Raw genomic sequence first — 21701 nt, 5'->3', positions numbered from 1 at the left:
CTCAAACAAATTTACAAGAAAAAAACAAACAACCCCATCAAAAAGTGGGCGAAGGATATGAACAGACACTTCTCAGAAGAAGACATTTATGCAGCCAAAAAACACATGAAGAAATGCTCATCATCACTGGCCATCAGAGAAATGCAAATCAAAACCTCAATGAGATACCATCTCACACCAGTTAGAATGGTGATCATTAAAAAGTCAGGAAACAACAGGTGCTAGAGAGGATGTGGAGAAATAGGAACACTTTTACACTGTTGTTGGGACTGTAAACTAGTTCAACCATTGTGGAAGTCAGTGTGGCGATTCCTCAGGGATCTAGAACTAGAAATACCATTTGACCCAGCCATCCCATTACTGGGTATATACCCAAAGGACTATAAATCATGCTGCTATAAAGACACATGCACATGTATGTTTATTGTGGCACTATTCACAATGGCAAAGACTTGGAACCAACCCAAATGTCTAACAATGATAGACTGGATTAAGATAATGTGGCACATATATACCATGGGATACTATGCAGCCATAAAAAGGATGAGTTCATGTCCTTTGTAGGGACATGGATGAAACTGGAAACCATTATTCTCAGCAAACTATCGCAAGGACGAAAAACCAAACACTGCATGTTCTCACTCATAGGTGGGAATTGAACAATGAGAACACATGGACACAGGAAGGGGAACATCACACACCGGGGCCTGTTGTGGGGTGGGGGGAGGGGGGAGAGATAGCCTGAGGAGATATGCCTAATGTAAATGACAAGTTAATGGGTGCAGCACACCAACATGGCTCATGTATACATATGTAACTAACCTGCACATTGTGCACATGTACCCTAAAACTTAAAGTATAATAATAATAAAATTTTTTTAAAAAGTTGTTTTTTGGTAGTTTATATGTAACACTGTAGTTTTATATATACTTGCAAATAGCTATAGTACCAGTAAAAAATGTGATAAAATTAAACTCTTCCACGTATGCCAAAAATACTTTGATTTAGCACTTCATTAAGTGCATGATTACAGTCTTTATATCTTTTGATTTACCTTTCTACCTTTACAATTTTCAGCCCAGATACTTAGAGGTCACATAGTAAATTAAGGTTTTCTTTTTTTTAATAATTTCCATCTTTCTAAATTTGGTGAGTCACAGTAAGTTATTTTTGGGTTGTTGAAATCTGTGGCTTTGTTCTAAATTTGAGCCCAGAAATCATGCCACTTACAAAATATGCTTTGTCTTCCAACATCAGAGTGTCTGGTAGAAGGTGACTGTTCTTGGAATTTAAAAATTCTTAACAGGACAAGAAAAGAATCTAGACACTTTTTCTGTTTCTGATAATATGGCTGAGTAGGTAGACATACTGGATAGTCCTTGCAAAGACATATTTGAACTTGCCAAAAAAAAAAAAAAAAAAAATCCAGAGTTTCTAAGAATGAAGATGAAGTGAAAATCAGAAGGGCTTACTGAGAGAATAATGGGGAAGCAGACCCAGTTACAAGGGACGTGTGCATGTGTTCAATAAACAGTTTCAGACGTAAAAAATGTTGAGAAAAATAATATAATTGCCCTACAGATACACATCATCAACAATTTTTCATTCATGGCATGGACAGTTTTTTTGTTTTTGTTATTTTTTGTTGTTGTTTGTTTTTAAAGGTGGGATTTTGCTATGGTTGCCCAGGCTGGAGTGCAGTGGCGTGATCTTGGCTCACTGCAAATTCTGCCTCCCAGGTTCAAGTTATTCTCCTGCCTCAGCCTCCCGAGTAGCTGGGATTACAGGCACCCGGCACCACATCTGGCTAACTGTTGTATTTTTAGTAGAGATGATGTTTCACCACGTTGGCCAGGCTGGTCTTGAACTCCTGACCTCAAGTGATCCACCTGCCTCAGTCTCCCAAAGTGCTGGGATTACAGGCATGAGTCACCACACCTGGCCACAGCCAGTTTTGTTTCATTTATATTCCCACTTCGTTTATATACAGTCCTTCTTCCTCTGAATTATTTTGAAGTAAAATCTGTACATCATATCATTTTTTAATTACCTTATATGTATCTGTAGAAGACAAGGAATTTTTAAAAATATATATGTTCACAATGCCATTAAATACCAAAAAATTAGTATTCTGAAAATAGCCACAAATCCAGAGTTCACATTTTCTTGACTTCCTCATAGGTGATTTTTCTTCTAGGTTTTCTATTTAATCAGATAACTGTTTGCTCATATTTACATTCCTTACTGAACAACGTCTAAACTTAAACCGACATAAAATGCACATGATCTTCTGACCAAATGCTTAGCCTAAGAAAAAACTTCAAACTGCAGGACGAGTCCCTCCAAATATAGAAAGGACCAGTATTTTAATAGGTATGTTAACTAAAATGTAGCAAAGTAAGGAGCAGAGCAGGAAGAACCTTTAAGTTCTAAACTTAGAAGTCAATTTCCTAGTCAGTTTTCACGGTCCTTCCACAACCACCTCTGGCATCTGTTTTCTCTACAATGAAGGTAACAATAGTAGCTATTTCAGAGCAGGAAAAGGCTTAGAGCAGTGCTACAAGAGGGTCGTGGCTATATAAAGTTTAGCTATTTGTATATTGTAGCAAACCAACTTTTTTTTTTGTCAATAATATATTTCTTTTGGAAAACTAGCAGCCTTCTGTGTGGGGACACCTGCAGTTCCACTAAGTGAGCATTGGTGTCTGCTAACCTTTGCCTCTATTTCTCTCAATATATTGTGAAGCTGTTCCTGGATTTAGCAATTTTGTATACTTTCTTTTTCTTTATTATTATTTTCCTTTCCCTTTTCCTGAGACACGGTGCCGCTCTATCGCCCAGTTTGGACTGCAGCAGCGCCATGATGGCTCACTGCCACCTCCACCCCTACCCCTCTCCGGCTCAAGCAATCCTCCTACATCAGCCTTCAGAGTGGCTGGGACTACCTGCGGGGCCCACCAGGCCCGGCTAATCTTTGTGGTTTTTGCTTTGTTTTTCCATTAAGGGTCTGGGTTTCGGGCCAGGTGCAGTGCTGCACGCCTGCCATCACAACACCCTGGAAGGCCAAGGCCGGCGGATCACCCGAGGTTAGGAGCTGGAAACCAGCCCCACTAACATGGAGAAACCCCATCTCAACCAAAATAAATAAATAAATAAAAAAGCCAGGCATCGTGGTTCACACCTGCAATCCCAGCCACTCAGGAGGCTGAAGCAGGAGAATCACCCTTCGCCCGGGAGGCGGAGGCCCGGGGAACCCAGATCAGGCCACTGCACTCCAGCCTGGGCAACAAGAGGGAAACTCCGCCTCAAAAACAAAACAAAACAAAAACAAAACCAGGTTTCACCATGTTGCCCAGGCGGGTCTGGATCTCCTAGGCTCAAGCGATTCGCCATGCTCAGCCGTCCAAAGTCCTGGGATCACAAGCGTGAGCCATGACACCAGGCCGATCTATTCCTGTCTGATTAAAAATTGGGCCCGGCGCGGTGGTTCACGCCTGCGATCCTAGCACCCCGGGAGGCCGAGGCCGGCGGATAACCTGAGGTCAGATTGAGGCCAGCCTGACCAACATGGAGAAACTCCATCTCTACCAAAAAAAAAAAAAAAAAAAATACAAAATACAAAATTAGCAGGGCATGGTGGCTCACGCCTGCAATCCCAGCCACTCCAGAGGCTGAGGCAGGAGAACGACCCAAACCTGGGAGGCCGAGGCTGCTGGGAGCCGAGACCCTGCCACTGCACTGTAGCCTGGGCAACAAGAGCGAAACTCCCTCTCAAAAAAAAAAAAAAAAAAAAAAAAGAGAGAGAGACTGGGTTTCACCATGTTGCCCCAGCCGGCCTGGAACTCCTAGGCTCAAGGGATACGCCACGCTGGGCCATCTGAAGTCCTGGGAATCACAAGGGTGAGCCACCACGCCAGAAGCATCTGTGCCTTTCTGATTAATAAATTGGGCCTGGCACGGTGCCTCACTCCTGCAATCCCAGCACCCTGGGAGGCGGAAGCGGGCAGATCACCTGAGGTCGGGAGTTTGAGACCAGCCTGACCCACATGGAGAAACCCGTCTCTACCAAAAAAGAAAAAAAATAAAAAGCTGGGCATGGTGGCTCACGCCTGCAATCCCAGCACCCCGGGAGGCCGAAGCAGGCAGTTAACCTGAGGTCAGGAGTTTGAGATTGCCCTGAAGAAGGGAGAAACCCCGTCTGTACCAAAAAAAAAAAAAAAAAAAAAAAAAAATTAGCCAGGCATGGTGGCTCATGCCTGCAATCCCAGCACCCCGGGAGGCCGAAGCAGGCGGTTAACCTGAGGTCAGGAGTTTGAGACTACCCTGACGAAGGGAGAAACCCCGTCTGTACAAAAAAAAAAAAAAAAAAAATCAGCCGGGCATGGTGGCTCACGCCTGCAATCCCAGCCGCTCCGGAGGCTGAGGCAGGAAAACGATCCAAACCCAAGAGGCAGAGGCCGCCGGGAGCCGAGACCACGCCACTGCACTCCAACCGGGCAACAAGAGTGAAACTGCCTCAAAAAAACTAAAAGAGACCGGGTTTCACCATGTTGCCCTGGCCTGCCTGGAACTCCTAGGCTCAAGGGATTCCCCGCACTATTCCTTTCTGATTTATAAATTGGGCCTTGGGCGCTGGCTCAAGCCTGCAATCCCAGCACCTCCGGACGCCCAAGGCGGGTGGATAACCTGAGGTCGGGAGTTTGAGACCCCCCTTATGAACATGGAGAAACCCCATCTCCAACAACAACAACAAAAACAAACAAACAAAAAACAAAATGAGCTGGGCATGGTGGCTTAGGCATGCAATCCCAGCCACTCGGGGGGCTGTGTCAGGAGAACCACCCAAACCCGGGAGGCGGAGGCCGGTTGAGCCAAGACCTCACCACTGCACTCCAGCCTGGGCAACAAGAGCGAATCTCCGCCTCAAAACAAACAAAAAGTGACCAGGTTTCACCATGTTGCCCAGGCAAGTATGGAACTCCTAGGCTCAAGCGATCCGCCGCGCTCAGCCATCCAAATTCCTGGGATCACAAGCCTGAGCCACCATGCCAGGCCGATCTATTCCTTTCTGATTAATAAACTGGGCTGGGTGCGCTGGCGCACGCCTGCAATCCCAGCACCCCCGGAGGCCGAGGAGGCGGGTGGATAACCTGAGGTCAGGAGTTTGAGACCAGCCTGATGAACATGGAGAAACCCTGTCTGTACCAAAAAAAAAAAAAAAAAAAAAAAAAAAAAAAAAAAAAAGAAGAGAGACCGGGTTTCACCATGTTGCCCAGGCCGGTGTAGAACTCCTGGGCTCAAGTGATCCCCCGCAATCCACCGTCCGACGTCCTGGGATCACAAGCGTGAGCCACCAGCCAGGCCGATCTATTCCTTTCTGATTAATCAGTTGGGCCTTGCGCGCTGGCTCACGCCTGCAATCCCAGCAGCCCCGGAAGCCAAGGCGGGCGGATAACCTGAGGTCCTGAGTTTGAGACCAGCCTGACCAACAGGGAGAAACCCTGTGTGTACCAAAAAAAAAAAGAAAACGAAAAAGAAAAAAGAAAATTAGCCGGGCATGGTGGCTCACACCTGCAATCTCAGCCATTAGGGAGGTTGAGGCAGAAGAACCACCCAAACCCAAGAGGTGGAGGTGGCGGGGAGCCAAGACTGCACCACTGCACTCCAGCCTGGGCAACAAGAGCTAAACTCCGCCTCAAAAAAAAAAAAAAAAGAGACCAAGTTTCACCATGTTGCCCAGGCCTGTCTGGATCTCCTAGGCTCAAGCGATCTGCCACGCTCCGCCATCCAAAGTCCCTGGATCACAAGCGTGAGCCACCACGCCAGGCCCATCTATTCCTCTCTGATTAATAAAGTGGGCCGGGCGCGGTGGCTCACAGCTGCAATCCTGTAGCGGGATTTTTAAGGAATTAGATAGACTCATGGGGTTTAGGAGGACATTATTAATTATTTAGGTGCACTGGCCCAGTCGGATTAACATTTAAAGGATTGAGTACTGAACCAAGAGTTATCTTTCAAGCATTATGTGGGGTGAGGGGGCAGATCTGTGCAGGGGGAAGCATATTATAGAAGCAAGAAACAAAGATACTTATTTAATTGAAACATACATTATATTATTTTTTACCATTTAAGGAAAAATATGTTTTGTGACTTGAGTTTATTTGTTTAGTGACCTTGTAGTTGCACAGTTAGGGAATTAGTTGGGCATGGTGGCTTACACTGCAATCCCAGCCATTCGGGGGGCTGTGGCAGGAGAACCACCCAAACCCAGGAGGCAGAGGTCCCGTAGCCGAGACCTCGCCACTGCACTCCAGCCTGGGCAACAAAAGCAGATCTCCCCCTTAAAAAAAAAAAATGTGACTGAGTTTCACCATGTTGTCCAGGCCGGTCTGGAACTCCTAGGCCCAACTGATCTGGCGCTTGATGTCTTTAACCTGTGATTGAAAGCATATTAAGATCTTGGGTGTATCAACAGTCCAGAGGTCAAGAAGGAAAATCCTGGGATGTGAAATATTCTGCAACAAGAAAAGCAATTGGAGAGGTGACCAAATTCACTGAAGCTGTTTTGCCCTCTTCTTTCTCCTCTCTCTGTCTCTTTCCTGGAAGTCCCCTAGTAAGAAGTAAAAGAGATAATGGCTTTGGAGTGCAGGTTTTTCCTGGAATTGGAAGGAATTTTAACAAAGGAGCCCTTCACAAAGAAACCCCCCCACAACCCTGCTTTTCACTTGAAGTAGGACAAGATCGGTGCCCCCACCATCATTCTCCATGTGACCCCAGGTGGAGATGAAGGGTAGACGCTACTGATAAGCTCTTAGCAATTTCCCTATTTATGGACTCTGAAGCTCCTTAGCTTGTCAACTGATGAATAAGTTTTCTTTTGTGGGATAAGAGTAGGTGAACTTTTCCGCCTGAATTCCCATCCTGGGGCCAGGGAAGAGAGCCCAGGATCCCTTCTCTTGGCCTTCACACTGTGGGAAAGAGTACCTAGAGTTAAAAGCCTGATAAATGCTCTCAAACAGCTTTGAAAATCACAAGGTCAGGAGATCAAGGCCAACCTGGCTAACACGGTGAAACCCCGTCTCTACTGAAAAAAAAAAAAAAAAATTAGCGGGACATGGTGGCAGGTGCCTGTAGTCCCAGCTACTGGGGAGGCTGAGGCAGGAGACTGGTGTGAACCTGGGAGGCGGAGCTTACAGTGAGCCGAGATCGTGCCACTGCACTCCAGCCTGGGCGACAGAGCGAGACTCCGTCTCAAAAAAAAAAAAAAAAAAAAAAAAGTGATTATTATATACTTTATTTCAAAGATGAAATGTATGACTATACAGCAAAATAAAATTGGGATAAAAAATAACCTGAAAATCAGGAAAAAGGAGAAACAGTCTAAACATTTAGTTTTGTGGTCTTGCCTAATTATTTTTCTTATGGTCAATAAGGAATGATTTAAAATGACCTTATTCCTGAGCACCTGGAGACTTCTAAGAAGTTTTTAAGAATAATTTTATGTTGAAGAATCATACCACAAAATACTTCCAAGATATATGTGTTGCCATCCTAGTTACTATAAACCAGAGAAAAATGTTCTAATTACTCTTTTTAATGAATATGTACAAAAATGCTTCATTATAAATCTAGAATATAGGAATATGTTCAGTAATTGATTTTTGCAAAATGTCTGTTATTATTAATTTTCCCTAAAGCAGGGAGAGAACTGTAGCTTCATGATTTGAGATATCAGGTAAGGAAGTCCTCCCCTATTCTTTCTTAAGGTATAAGCTCTTTATATTCCTCTCTCCAGTCTCTCAGAGATAGCATCAAATAAATCCCCTATGCTCTGTTGGCTCCATCCTCAGGGGCAAGTGCTATTTCACATCTTACTCTTAAATCACTTTTGAGAAATAGACATAGCTTCCACCAAACAGGAGCCCTCCCAACAGACCTCTAATAACACCAAAGGGTTTCCATGTGTGCGCCCTTAAGCGAACATACACAAATGAAATGAATCTATAGATTGATAATGAAGCCAGTTTTTATAAGTGACACATGAATATCAGTTGTATTAGACACACTCCTGCTGAGTACTGTAACAAATCTCATTTTTACCACATACAGGAATAGCTGTCCCATATATTCATAAAATATAAGAATTTTTTTCTTGATTAATAAACTTATTTTTTTTAGAGTAGTTTTAGGCTCACAGCAAAATTGAGTGGAAAGTAGAAGAGTTCCCATAAACTCCCTACTCCCCATACACACACAGCTTCCCCCACTGTCAACATCCTGCACCAGAATGATGCATTTTTTATAATCAATGAACCTACACTGACACATCACTATCACCCAGGGTCCACAGTTTACATTAGGGTTCGATAAAATAATTTTTTACAAGTTAAAGCCCCCAATAAACTTAACATTACTTCTCCGGGCCATACGTTTTTCTGCATCAGTAAAATGGGATAAGAATATTTATTTGGAGCTGGGAGTGGTGGTGCATGCCTGTAGTCTCAGCTTCTTGGGAGGCTGAGGTGGGAGGATTGCTTAAGCCCAGGAGTTTGACACTGCAGTGAACCACGATTGTATCACTGCACTAAAGCCTGGGCAGCAGTGAGACCCTGTCTCAAACAAAATAGAACAAAGACAACAAAAAGGTAATATTTATTTGGAAGGTTTTGTGAGTATTATTTGGGATACCTTATGAAAAGTGCTAGCACATTATGAATATTCAGTTATGGTTAGTTAACTTTATCATTAAGATCGTTATAACCTGTAGGAACTGACACTGCTACCCCAATCCTGTCTTTGAAGGAGCAAACCCATATGGGAGTAAAAATGACTGGCTCCCCTCCCTACCTTGATCCTGTCATCTGAGTCTACCTAATTATGAAACGAACAGGGTTTTCAGTTTTGAACCTATTCCCTGTCATGGTGGGTAGAAAATCAATCACTACACCCCTATTTATAGAACAATCAGAACAGAGGAAAAAACACGATTTTGAATTCCAGCCACACATTAATTGTGTGTCTTCAGGAAAATCACTTAAGCCTGTTAAAATTCATTTTATTCCACTGAATAATAATACTTGAAAGTACTTTATATACTTGAATGAACTATGCTCATTTACAGGGTTCTGCGCGTGACACTGCATCCGTAAAACTGAGAAACCAACAAAGTGAGGGCAGAATGAAAAAAGAAAAAAACTTTCAGAATGTTCTTCCTTTCCTCAATGCCATGCAGTTTGTGCAGTCAGCTGATTGGCTGAAAATAGTCACTTTTGATGACTGATGCTTCCTGCTTATGTTTAGTTGGTTTAGGAAGCTCATTAGGGATGCTATCTTGGAGATGAGTCTGGTGGGTAGAATATCTGATGACTCTAAGGCAAATGTACTTCTTTCAGCTGGTAAATTAATTTCTCAATAGACTCAATTTGCTTTTTACCAACTGTCTGGCAATATCCGATATTTGCAATAGTCTTTCAAACACTTGCAATAAAATCTGGCTCACACATACAACCTGTTAGCGGTGAAAGAGAAGCATTCATCACATTCAAAATTCTCCAAACATGAGAGCAGTTGAATGTGCTTTAAGACGGTATACATAATGATACATCTCTATTTTCCCCTTCCTCTTACAATCATTTACACAGATATATAAGAAGTAAATATGTGTTTAGAAAGTATTAGTCATCATAGATGTACCTCCAGTCATCTATTCAAATGTAATCATGGTAAAATATGCACTTGTACAATTTTATACTATCAATGAGTATAGGTCGGTGAAAATTAGTGTTGCCAGAAAAAATCCAAACCAGAAAACAGAAAGTATAGAAAAATTATACGTTATGTCATTGATAAACCATTTTAAAATAATATATCATGTGTAGAATAAAAAATTCCATGAATATATACATGCAAATTATACATATATGTGAATTTAATTTTGTTAAAAGGCAATTGGCATCTGCAATTTCATGCAGTCTAAGTGAAACCCATAAAGAAATGTGTATGAAATAGAAAAGCAACAAAGCTCATAACATTTTAAAATTAGAAGTCAGATTCAAAACCCATCATGATCTATTTTAAATTTGTCTCTATAATATTTCAATGGAGACATAAAACACACCTTAATAACATGCCTCACTATTTCATTCACAGCATGACTTCCCTTTCCCCAATGCCCAAACCATGTTCCCATCTACACTCCACCCCACCCAACTCTCACCTCTTCCATTAGCATTATTACAAACATATTTTACAAATCTTATACCAAGCTTTTCCACTCTGTCTCTTTTAAATGTAGAAATATCTTGTATATAAACCTGAATACCACAAATCTTCACATTTATATTTTCTAAAGCAGTTAAACCTTTTTAGACAATTCTACCTAAAAAGCCAAATGCGCTTGACAATATGTCATGTTATGTTAAGTTGAGCAGATACAGAAGTCATTTCTGTCGGATTTCTTGTCGGTGTTTGCATTAAGTTGGAGCTTTCTGATCTCGGCTCTTGTTGTGCCAGTAATTTGAAACTTCACCTCTCTGTTGGCCTTTGGTTTATGCAATGCAGTCTGGCAATTAAAAGTCTCCGCTGGGCGCGGTGGCTCACGCCTGTAATCCCAGCACTTTGGGAGGCCAAGGCGGGCAGATCACGAGGTCAGGAAATGGAGACCATCCTGGCTAACACAGTGAAATCCAGTCTCTACTAAAAATACACAAATTAGCCCGGTGTGGCAGGCAACTGTAGTCCCAGCTACTCGCGAGGCTGAGGCAGGAGAATGGCATGAACCTGGGAGGCGCAGCTTGCAGTGAGCCGAGATCGCACCATTGCACTCCGGCCTGGGATACTGAGTGAGACTCCATCTCAAAAAAAAAAAAAAGAAAAAAAAAGTCTCGTGAATTTGTACATAGAATATTGAAGTTAGAAGAGGCTTATCACTCTCTGGGCTCTAATACTGTCCAGAGGTTGTTTCTTGTTCCCATAAGAAAATCCTGTATGTCTCTCCATTACCATTCCTGATCCTTACCTCCAATTCAAAATGTGGCCAGTTCCACCTTCTAAGCCTTTATACCAAATTGACTGGGTAGGTTTATTATGAATCTGTGTCCTTGTCCAAACTCTACATTAGACCTCCCAGGAGAGTTCAAACTAAAAACTAATGAGTAAGTGCAATATTACAATTGAAACAGGGGAGCAAACATAATTTCAAGTAGGACTCATAATAACTCTGGGACCAAAAGAGGAAGAGTGCACGCCAAATGTTCTCAATTCTGAAATGGCCCTTGTGAAATATCTATGTGAAAACACTTCAAGGACCTGAAAAAAAAAATGGTGAAAAAGCGAACAACCTTCCTTGCAAAACAACTCCAGAGTTAATGCCAGAGCTTTCTATCAAAACATCCATGCTAAGTTCACCGGAAAGATTCAGAAGATCAATGACAGGAGTAAGGGAAAAAACAAGGACATTTTGTGAGTAGGAATGTATAATGACCCTGCAGCAGGAGAACCAGAGAGGGGAAAAAAGGAAATGGAGGGTATAAGTAAATTAATTGCCTGTAACATGTTTAATGAAATAAGTAGACGTGTGATGCAAATTTCTTAATAGTCAAACATTATGCAACATATGATGCATAAGAATTGTACTATCTCAAATTTTTCTTAATGTGAGATTTTCTCAATGCCACTTTCATTTACCTACACACACACAAATGGCACAAATCACATGTACATATACTTCCACGAAAATACATATGTGGGAGGGAGAGAAAGAGGGAGGAAAACTTTAATCATGATACATTGCCAATATAAGAACTCCCTTTTGGCCAGGCGCGGTGGCTCATGCCTGTAATCCCAGCACTTTGGGAGGCCGAGGAGAGCGGATCTTGAGGTCAGGAGATGGAGACCATCCTGGCTAACACGGTGAAACCCCGTTTCTACTAAAATTACAAAAAAAAAATGAGCCGGGCGTGGTGGCGGGCGCCGGTAGTCCCAGCTACTCGGGAGGCTGAGGCAGGAGAATGGCGTGAACCCGGGAGGTGGAGCTTGCGGTGAGCCGAGATGGCGCCACTGCACTCGAGCCTGGGTGACAGAGCAAGACTCCGTCCCCCCCAAAAAAGAAAAAAAAAAGAACTCCCTTTTTAGAAAGATCTTTTATTCAACTTACCAAAATTTTAATTGCCAATGGAACAGAAACCAGCACAAATAAGAACTTGTAACTTACCCAGGTACAAGTGAACTTCTATGACTGAAATTCAGGGGCATTCTAAGCAAGAATAGTTCAATAGTAACTAATCTCATTATTTTTAATTTTTATTAAGTCATATTTATTATTCGTAGTGTGATTTCTCATCAAGGAGTTACTTAACATGCCAAAAGCCTGCATCTTTTTAACTAGGTCTTTATGCATAGGGAATGTTTAAATATCCACAAAAGTAATACATACTAACCAATTTTTTAGATTTTAACATATATATTTGAAGATATGTTTTCCCCAAACGTACAGTTCTTTGTGGCCTGGATTGCCTCAGGAAACTGCCTCTGCCTGTTGTGGGTATCATGGCAAGTAAGGGCACTGGTAATTTACTGCTGAGAAAATGCCTAGCCGTTTGCCTACTTATGCCATGTCATCTTCCTGACACTACAGAGCACGGTAACCTCATTTCCAAAATCAAAGACAGAACAAATCTGAACAGCTACTGTTCCTGAGGCAAACAAGTGAGTAAATTCCAAAACATGCCATGGACTCACTGAAGATGAATTTCAGACAATTCTTTTTTTTTCTTTTTTTTTGAGATGGAGTCTCGCTTTGTTGCCCAGGCTGGAGTGCAGTGGCGCGATCTCGGCTCACTGCAAGCTCCGCCTCCCGGGTTCACGCCATTCTCCTGCCTCAGCCTCCGGAGTGGCTGGGACTACAGGCGCCCACCACCACTCCCGGCTAATTTTTTTGTTTTTTTAGGAGAGACGGGGTTTCACCATGTTAGCCAGGATGGTCTCGATCTCCTGACATTGTGATCTGCCCACCTCGGCCTCCCAAAGTGCTGGGAGTACAGGCGTGAGGCCCCACGCCCGGCCGGATTTTAGACAATTCTACATCGTCTGTTGAATCTGTCGTCTGTTGAATCAGCTTTCTATTAACCACACACTATAGAAGTGAAACCAACCTGTACTACCAAGAGTGTATTAATTTTGCATGCATTTCCTAGTAAACAATGTAGACAGTATTAATTTTTATGTTGCCAAGGTAATAGTTTTGTCCTTCAACTCATCTGCTAAATTTTGCCTCACCTGGCTCACTCAGAAGGAACAGAATTGACAGTATTAACTAGTCTCAGTTATCTCCACTGACAGAAAAAAACGTCTATTTTCTACACGGACTGTGAGAATCAGCATTTTCTGTTATTAACTTAGATTTTTTTCTTGCCATTTCTCTTTATGATCCCAATGTATTGATGTATTTCTAACACTTCAACAAGATTTGTGTCACTCAACTGCATGTGTTGTAATCATTGTCTTTTAACCATTTATCTCCATGAAACTGATGTCATTGAAAGATAGAAAAGAGAAACAAAAAGCATAGAAGGGAGAGAGAGAGGGAGGAATATTTTAGTCATGATACAATGCCAATGTAAGGGCTCCTTTTAAGAAAGATTTTTAAAAATTTCTTCATCAAAATTTCCATTGCCTCCTTGAATGAAATGTGAAGGATTGCAAATTCCTTTAAAACTTGGTTTTGGCAATGACTCTGGATTTCCTTCATTAGCCAGCTATGCAGAATTCATTTTCCAATGCTCTATTAAAAATAAAAGGCCGGGCACGGTGGCTCACGCTTGTAATCCCAGAACTTTGGGAGGCTGAGGCGGGTGGGTCACAAGGTCAGGAGATCGAGACCATCCTGGCTAACACTGTGAAACCCCGTCTCTACTAAAAATACAAAAAATTAGCCAGGCGTGGTTGCGGGCACCTGTAGCCCCAGCTACTCGGGAGGCTGAGGCAGGAGAAAGGTGTGAACCCAGGAGGCGGAGATTGCAGTGAGTCGAGATCGCACCACTGCACTCCAGCCTGGGCAACAGAGCAAGACTCCATCTCAAAAAAAAAAAAAAAAGAAAGAAAGAAAATAAAATAAAAATTAAAAAGTGAAGATTCCCTTAATGTTTCCCAGTCTATTAAAGCTTTCCTTCCAAAAGGAGCTCATTCTGATCCCATTTAGTACAACACCCTCGTGTATGCCAGATGGCACAGGCATCATAGCTTCACAAACGTCATTCTGATTCTCACCTTTAAAATGAAATTCCCTTAATCTACCTTTCTTTACATAAACAACAAAATTGTAGACAAAGATATGCCAAATTAAAAGCCTCTTTTGCTAAATATTCTAGAAATAATTTGAGAAAAATGGGCACAATTTGAGAACTTAGTTGTCTTGGAAAGCGGGTAGGTGGGTATTTGACTATGATTCAGGTTGCTATTTCTCCTGTTAACTATTTAAATGTGTGACCTTAAAAGAAAATCATTCAGTCTTGTTGAGACTAATCAATGTCTCATCCAAAAAAAATGAACTTAAAATTTCTCCTATGTGTCTTATAGCTCAAAAATGTTCAATTCTGTTTCAAGCCATTCTAACATTTGGTTTATACATAGGTATTACATCGTCAAGGCTTACTGCAGGCCTCGTGATCTGTATTTCAATTTCATTCCTTTTTAGGCTAGATGTAATTTTGGGATTTTAAAAATGGAATTATATGTTGTTATGGGTTGAACTGTGTTTTTCCCGAAAATATATGCGAATGCCCTAACCCCCAATACTTTAGAATGTGACCTTATATAGAAAGAGTCTTTACAGAGGTTATCTAGTTAAAATGGAGTCATTAGGGTGGGTACTAATCCAATATTACTAGTGTTCTTAAAAAAGGGGAAAATTGAACACAAGGGGAACATGCACAGAGGGAAGATGATATGCAGACACTATATGGAAGACTGGGCTGACACATCTGTAAACTCAGAAATACCAGTGATTTCCAACAAACCACCAGAACCTGGGAGAGATGCAAGAGACATGGACAGCCTCCCTCATATCCTTCTGGAGGAAACTACCTTGACTACATCTTGTTTTCAGACTTCTAGCTTCCCCAACTGTGACACATTAATAAATGTTAGTTGTTTTAAGCCACCCAGTTTATGGTACCTTGGAGAGTAGCTCCTACAAATGAATACATTGTTATAGACTAAAAAGTGCATAAATCATAAGTGTACAATTTTTATAATCTTTCAATATGGACTGAGTCATGTGACTACCGTAAACAAGAGCACCTCAGAAGCCTCTTTCATGCCTCATTAATTTTCTTCTACCGAATATAACACTCTTCTGACTTCCTCTACAATAGATTCATTTTTCCTGAGGAAATTTATATGAATGCAGGCATATTTGTGACACCACAGATGTAGCAGCAGTTCTTTAACTGCTGTATTTTATTCCACTCTATCAATGATCCATAAAATATTTTTACATTCTGCTCTTGGTGGACAATTGAACTGTTTTGAGTGTCTGCATATAAAAATAATATTGTAATGAAAGTCTTTTGGTGTAAAAAATTCCCAGTCGTATCTGTTGGATATATACTTAAATGTGGAATGGTTGGGTCATAGATAGGTATCTGTAACACCAAACTGTGTTTTATTAATCTACTTATTTTTCTTTTAAATATTAATGTATAATTTACACATAACAGAGTGTACAGATCTTAAGTATACACCTTATTGAATTTTCACATAGCTTCATACACGTGGAACAACTCAGATAAAAAATATCTTACAGGCCGGGCGCGGTGGCTCATGCCTGTAATTCCAGCACTTTGGGAGGCCGAGGCGGGTAGATCACCTGAGTTTAGAAGTTCAAGACCAGCTTGGCCAATGTGATGGAACCCCGTCTCTACTAAAAATGCAAAAATTAGCTGGGTGTGGTGGCAGACACCTGTAATCCCAGCTACTCGGGAGGCTGAGATAGAAGAATTACTTGAACCCAGGAGATGGAGGTTGCAGTGAGCCGAGGTTGCGCCACTGCACTCCAGCCTGGGTGACAAGAGAGAGACTTCATCTCAAAAAAAAAAAAAAAATCTTACAAATACCCCATAAACCTTCTTCTTGCCATCTCAGTCAATAACCACAACCCAAAAAAAGATAACTCCTATACTGACCTCTATTTATATAGATTCATTCCATTAATGAATTAATGTTACTAGGCTGTTAATGAGCTTCATAAAAATAGTATCATGCAGTATATATGCTCCTGCGTATGGCTGATTTTATTCAACATTAGGATTTAAACATTTATGAGATTCTTGTATATACCTATAGTTCATACCTTATAATTTTAATAGGGGTATTCCATTTTATGAATATATAACTTTTTGTGTTATTGGATGATTCATCTGTTTCTAATTTTGGGCTACTATAAATAATGCTAATTGAATATCTTATACATATCTTCTGTTAGACTGAAGTACTCATTGATCTTGAGTATATATACCCAGGAGTGGAATTGCTGGGTCAAAGGGTACACAAACATTTAACTGTAGTAGATATTGCCAAAAGAATTTTCAAGATGGTTGTTCAGATTTACATTTACACAACAGTCTATAAGAGTGGTAGTTATTCCACATCTTCTGAAACAATCTTCTATATTAAAATTCTGGATTTAATCTTTAAAATCCTGGATTTAATATTTTTATATTTGTACTATCTTTTTTTATTCTTATTTCCTTTTTTTGGCTTTTATTTTATTTTATTTATTTATTTGAGACAGAGTCTCACTCTGTTGCCCCCGCTGGAGTGCAGTGGCACCATCTCAGCTCACTGCAGCCTCTGCCTCTTGGGTTCAAGTGATTCTCCTGCCTCAACCTCCTGAGTAGCTGAGATTACAGGCATGTGCCACCACGCCTGGCTAATTTTTGTATTTTTAGTAGAGATGGGGTTTCACCATGTTGGTCAGGCTGCTCTGGAACTCTGACCTTGTGATCCACCCACCTCAGACTCCCAAAGTGCTGGGATTACAGTCAGGAGCCACTTCACCCAGCCTTTTTCCCATTTTTAGAATAATTATTTATTTTTCATTTTATTAAAATACTTGTAATTCCTTTTTAGTACTTTAGTTACCCTACAGAATATAATATTTATTCTAGACTATTGTGGACTATCTTAAGTACCTTGGTTATCCTAGAGGATATAATATTTATTCTCGACTATTGTGGACTACTATTTCTGAAGTATGTTCGTACTTTTTCCACTTCTCCAACAATATAAGGACCTTAGAACAGTTCAACACTATTTAGCTACTCCCACTCTTTGTCATATATTTTATTCAACATTTAAACTTTGTAAAAGACAAGTTAATTATATTTATCCTTACTTCTCAGGTTTATTTTCATGGTGAATGTTCCTTATAAATTACTTTTCTTTAATATCTTTCAGATTTTTGTATCAATGATTACTGGCTTCCTACAAAAAAATTAAAGTGTTCTTTCTTTTGTATTATTTCCTGAAAATACTTGTGTAAGACTAGTCCAATTAGTTCCTTAAGTTTTGGTAAGGAGTCACCAGGTAATCCACATGTGATTGGAATTTTGTGTGTGTGTGTGTAAAATGTGTTAATCATAAATATAGTTTCTATAATACATACAGAACTTACTCAGATCTTTAGAACTTCTTGTGCCAATCTTTTAAGGCTTTTATTTCAGTTAATTTCATTGCTTCCTCTAATTGTATGCTTCTCTCTGGGGTAATTTTTTTCTTAGTCTGAAGAACTTTCCTTAGTATTTCTGTAGTTCAGTTCTCCTAGGCAAACATTCTCTCAACAATTACTTGTCTGAATATATTTTACTGCGCTTCACTTTTATGTGTTTTTTCACTGGTTATTACATTTTAGACTGGCAAATTTGCCCCTCAGCATGTTAAAATGCCATTTCATTGTCTCCAGCTTCTATTGTTTTTGTTGGAATACTTATTTTTGCTCTTTTACTTACTTTTGAGACTTTCATTTTGGTTCAGCAGCTTATAATCTGGATAGGTAAAGTTTTATTTGTATTATGTTTCTTAGGTTTTGTTAAGTTTCTTGCAAGTAGGTTGATATTCTTTATCAATTTTACAAAATTTTTGACCAACAGCTCTTCCAATATTGCTTCTTCTCCATTCTCTCTCACTTGTCTTTATGTCCAATTCAGTTATAGTAGATGTTTTGACTGTGCTTCATGTCTTTTTTGTTCTGCTTTTTTAAATCTCATCAGTTGAGATTATTTCTATAGATCAATTTATATTTCTATGAATCTCTTTTCAGGTTGTTTTACTACATTTATTCTAAAGTAAACCTATTCAGTGACATAAATTCAATTATTATGTTTCTGTTTGAGAGTATCTGTGTGACTTTTTATAGATATTTAAATCTTTGCTGCAATCTCCATCATTTCATCCAGTTTGCCTACTTTTATTATATTAGCAATGGTCATTCTAAATTTGTCTGCTAAATTCTGAACTGTGAATCAGTGGAGCTGTGCTTATTGTGCACTTGTGTTTTGATTAATAAATTTTTGCCACTTCACATATCTAGACATTTTTTGTATCATGCTGGACATTGTGTATAAAAGAATAATAAAGTATTCTGATAATAGTAGTTTTAGAATGTATTCCCACTTTTCTCTATTAAGCAGATTGTATTGGGAGAAAGTCATTACCAATATAATCAGATATTGGAGCAGTCAGGATTCAGTTTTAGTTTCAGTAAGACTGGCATCTTTGGCTTATCTCTGTTTCTGAAGTATGTTCCTTTTGAGCTTTTGATTGAGAGCTGGTTGGAACTACTCATTAGTCTCAAAAAATGCTGTTGGAGATTAAATTTTAATTTCAGGGGTATTGGGCCTAGCCCTTTACCAATGCACCCTATTCAGATTCAAAATCTTAGAAATGTGTTGAACAAGGGAGTTAGCCATGCTTTTGAGGCAGGCTGTCTTCTTTGCAATGAGTTTGTCTCCCGGTTGCTGTGATACTCTTGAAGATTTTATTCTGTCTTTTGAAATCTTCTGGAATAACCCACCATTCTTGCTTATAACACAATAATGCAATCAATATGCCTCAGGGAAAATATCTTTGGTGTGCCACTGCTTATTTTACCCCTAATCTATATCTGGGCCAGGCCCAATCCTCAGCCTTCACCCATAATTATAAAAGACACTCAGAGAAACGGTGAGTTCACATTGGAAGCTTCACTAATCTATACATTTTTGTGGACCTGTTTTGACCTATGCAACTTTCTTGGCATTCACTTTAAGTGCTTTATGCCTAATCAAATGGCCTTTCTTCAATATTTTTTCCAAAGCATCTCAATATTTATAAAATTATACATCTCATGCAGTTTTTAAAGAACTAAAGAGATCCTTCAAACGTACATATAGAATAAAAAGTCATGTTATCTTTGTTTGCATGCTCATCTTGGGAAGGAATATACTACTCAAGATTACTTTTTTTTTTTTTTGAGATGGGGTCTCACTCTGTCACCAGGCTGGAGTGCAGTGGCACGATCTCAGCTCACTGCAACCTCTGCCTCCTGGGTTCAAGAGATTCACCTGCCTCAGCCTCTTGAGTAGCTGGGATTACAGGCACATGCCACCGCGTCCAACTATTTTTGTATTTTTAGTAGAGATGGGGTTTCACCATGTTGGCTAGGAAGGTCTCGATCTCCTGACCTCGTAATCTGCCTGCCTCGGCCTCCCAAAGTGATTGGATTACAGGCATGAACCACTGCGCCAGGATTACTTCTTAAATTAAAAGCATGCTGGAATTGGTTCAACAAGGATTTAAGACGGCTGTTCTAAACAGGTTTTGCTAATGATATTCCGAGTCGTCTGACACAGTAATGAAAGTAAAAAGTTCTTGTTGGTATAATAATGATTCTGAGATATTAGTAATGTATATTATTGAGAAGCTGCCCTACAGGTATTTAGAAACCCTGGACAAGGGAGAGGCAGTAGATTTCAACCAACATATTCTGAGGAAGCAGCTTCAAATGTGACAGCATATCTTGTGTTTAGGTCAGTTGGTCTAAGGTAACTCATGTGTAAATCATAAAGCTTTAGAGATGGTCTTGGGGAGAAATGTGTAATAACATAGGTGTCAGGAAAACTACTATGAACCACTCTGTATAAAAGGTGCTGGGAGAGTAATTTACTTTGGCCTGTAAGGCTCAGGTTAACAGAGGGAAGAACAGCAAACAAACCCTGAGAACCATATAGGAGTGAATGACAGACAGGGATACTAGCATCTATTATCAAAGGACCCAGAGGAAATGGGAAAGAATAGAGAAGAGCTGAGTAAGTCAGTGTTCAGTAGGTTTTAAAAGAAGGTAACGATCAAAGGAGAGGAATATTGATCTCACAAACATCCTTTCACCTGGAGAGTAAAGATGGCATCAGAAGGAGCACAGGCAAATGGAAATCTTGGTCCCTCTAGCATTGTCTTATTTCTTCACAAAGTAAAATTTTGTTGAAGACTCAAATCAGCCCAATAATTTCCTGGCCTGGTGTACATTGTGAAAGATAATATTTCACAGTGTTCTATGGGTGTATTTGTGCTTTTTTCTTTAAAAATACAAAAAAAAGTTTTTAATTTTCACATGAATAATTCATCATCATTATAAAATTTAAGCTAATATAGAAAACTTTATGATTAAATAAAAACTTTACACATTTCAATGCTAAACATCCCTCATAGGGCTTTTATCCCTGTTTACCCACCATTTGTTCATGTCCCTGCACCAGGTATGTGCCCTTAGGCAGTTGAAACCTACTTAGATGTATCTGCTATTCTAGACCTATATCTGGTGTTTAGATGCTTAGTTCGGCTCTTCTAATTCAAGGAATATTAATCTTTAATGCATTGAATCCTGAGTACCATTATGTAAGTTTCTGCTTCTTGAACCCTATTTAGGAGACCCCTATTTAGTTCTATCAGGAGAGAATTTAAACAACAAAAGGAACCTGGTGATGTTTTTAAATCATTGATTTTTTTAAACCCCATATAATTTCAATTCATACTAAAAAAGTTAATATTCTAATTTATACATTAAGTACCAGTATCTTTTGATACATATATACAAGAGGCAGCATGAAAACCAGTGTTTACTTTTGGTGCAAACTGGCTTCCTTTTAGGGCTGCTCTCACCTGCTTTCACTCATGCATTCATCCAAGTGTTCGGTATCATACTGATTTTTAGCTGTTCCCTCCAGCTTTCCTAGAAGTATGCAATCACCGCTCCCTTCCATTATAATTCTTTCTCAATCAATACTACTTTTCCTTCTGAGTAACTTATCCTTTCTAACCATTAGGAAAAAAATACGACCAGTTGATTAAACCACTTAAGAGTTGAGTGGAAAGGCTTATTCCTCCAAAATTGCACTTAAATATTAATGGAGGAGACTGTGAATTCACAGCCATCTAAGCACCACGACGGCCTCCTCTTCTATATTGTACCTTGCATTTAAGCAGTTTTCATCACATACACACAAATGCACACAGATGCATACCCACACACACACTCCAACTTTTCCTTTCCATTTTTATTGTTAGTATCCTACTTGTTTAAGGCAGTAACACCCCATATGTTTTAATGAGTTTTTTTTCTTTCTCTCTACTCAAATCCATTTTATGATGTAGACCAGGGATTGAGAAG

The 21701-nt window shown here is 40.0% G+C and overlaps 1 protein-coding gene across 1 annotated transcript in view; it reads right to left on the bottom strand.

Annotated features, from left to right (window-relative positions):
* LOC129014699 (golgin subfamily A member 6-like protein 7) overlaps positions 1–20487 on the bottom strand; it is a 37226-nt gene extending 16739 nt beyond the window's left edge. The window contains exon 1 of the mRNA XM_054452339.2: positions 20423–20487. Within this exon, the coding sequence (XP_054308314.1) occupies positions 20423–20485 (63 nt within the window). The 5' untranslated portion in view covers positions 20486–20487. The remainder of the gene's footprint in view (positions 1–20422) is intronic.
* Between the last annotated feature and the right edge of the window lie 1214 nt (positions 20488–21701).

The sequence above is a fragment of the Pongo pygmaeus genome, chromosome 16, assembly GCF_028885625.2.
Source record: "Pongo pygmaeus isolate AG05252 chromosome 16, NHGRI_mPonPyg2-v2.0_pri, whole genome shotgun sequence".
Classification (NCBI taxonomy): Eukaryota; Metazoa; Chordata; class Mammalia; order Primates; family Hominidae; genus Pongo; species Pongo pygmaeus.
This window is presented reverse-complemented; position numbering and strand designations above follow the sequence as displayed.